At 52.0% G+C, this 1,094-nt stretch overlaps 1 protein-coding gene across 1 annotated transcript; it reads left to right on the top strand.

The window, feature by feature from the left end:
* Positions 1-426: 426 nt before the first annotated feature.
* LOC110443960 (mucin-1-like) lies at positions 427-1,066 on the top strand (the record flags this gene model as incomplete). Its single annotated transcript, XM_021488415.1, has 1 exon — positions 427-1,066. A coding segment is annotated over one exon (640 nt), but the record flags the coding sequence as incomplete, so codon positions are not given.
* Positions 1,067-1,094: the final 28 nt, after the last annotated feature.

Here is a 1,094-nt window from a genome sequence, read left to right as displayed (position 1 = left end):
CACCAGTACTACCCCGACACCAGTAATCCCCGACACCAAGTACACCACGATACAACAGTACACCTCGACACCACTACCCTTGACACAATTACACCAAGACACCAGTACACCCCCGACACCAGAACAACCCCTTACACGAGTATTACCCGACACATCAACATCCACGACACCTTTACTTCACCGACACCAGAACAACCCCTTACACGAGTACTCACCCGACACATCAACATCCACGACACCATTACTCCACCGACACCAGGTCTCCCCCACACCAGTACTCCCCAGACACCAGTAATCCCTGACACCAAGAACACCAGTACAACAGTACACCACGAAATCAGTACTACCCCTGAAACCATTACACCACGACACAAGTACTCCCCCGAAACCAGTAATCCCCCGACAACATTATTACCCCAATAACAGTACAACACGACACCAGTACATCCCCGACACCAGTACTCCCCGGCACCAAAACACAAGAACTCCCCCGACACCAGTACTATCCCGACACCAGTACACCACGACACCAGTACTATCCCGACACCAGTACACCACGACATCAGTACTACCCCTGACACCAGTACACCACGACACAAGTACTCCCCCGACACCAGTACTCCCCGACAACATTACTACCCCAACAACAGTGCACCACGACACCAGTACTCCTCGACACCAGTACTCCCCGACAACATTACTACACCAACAACAGTACAACACGACACCAGTACACAACGACACCAGTACACCCCCGACACCAGTACTTCCCGACACCAGTACACCACGACAATAGTACTCCCCGACATCAAAACACAAGAAATCCCCCGACACCAGTACTCCCCCGACACAAGTACTATCCCGACACCAGTGCACCACGACACCAGTACACCCCCGACATCAGTACTCCCCCGACAACACTACTACCCCAACAACAGTACAACACGACACCAGTACTCCACGACATCAGTACACCATGACACCAGTACTCCCCGACACAAGTTTTCAACGACACCAGTACTCCACGACATCAGTACTATCCCAACACCATTACACCACGACACAAGTACACCAAGACACGAAAACACCAGTAC

The sequence above is a fragment of the Mizuhopecten yessoensis genome, unplaced genomic scaffold (genome assembly GCF_002113885.1).
Source record: "Mizuhopecten yessoensis strain PY_sf001 unplaced genomic scaffold, ASM211388v2 hete_35855412, whole genome shotgun sequence".
NCBI lineage: Eukaryota > Metazoa > Mollusca > Bivalvia > Pectinida > Pectinidae > Mizuhopecten > Mizuhopecten yessoensis.
Note: the sequence above shows the minus strand (reverse complement) of the source record. Positions and strands in the feature narration are given on the sequence as shown.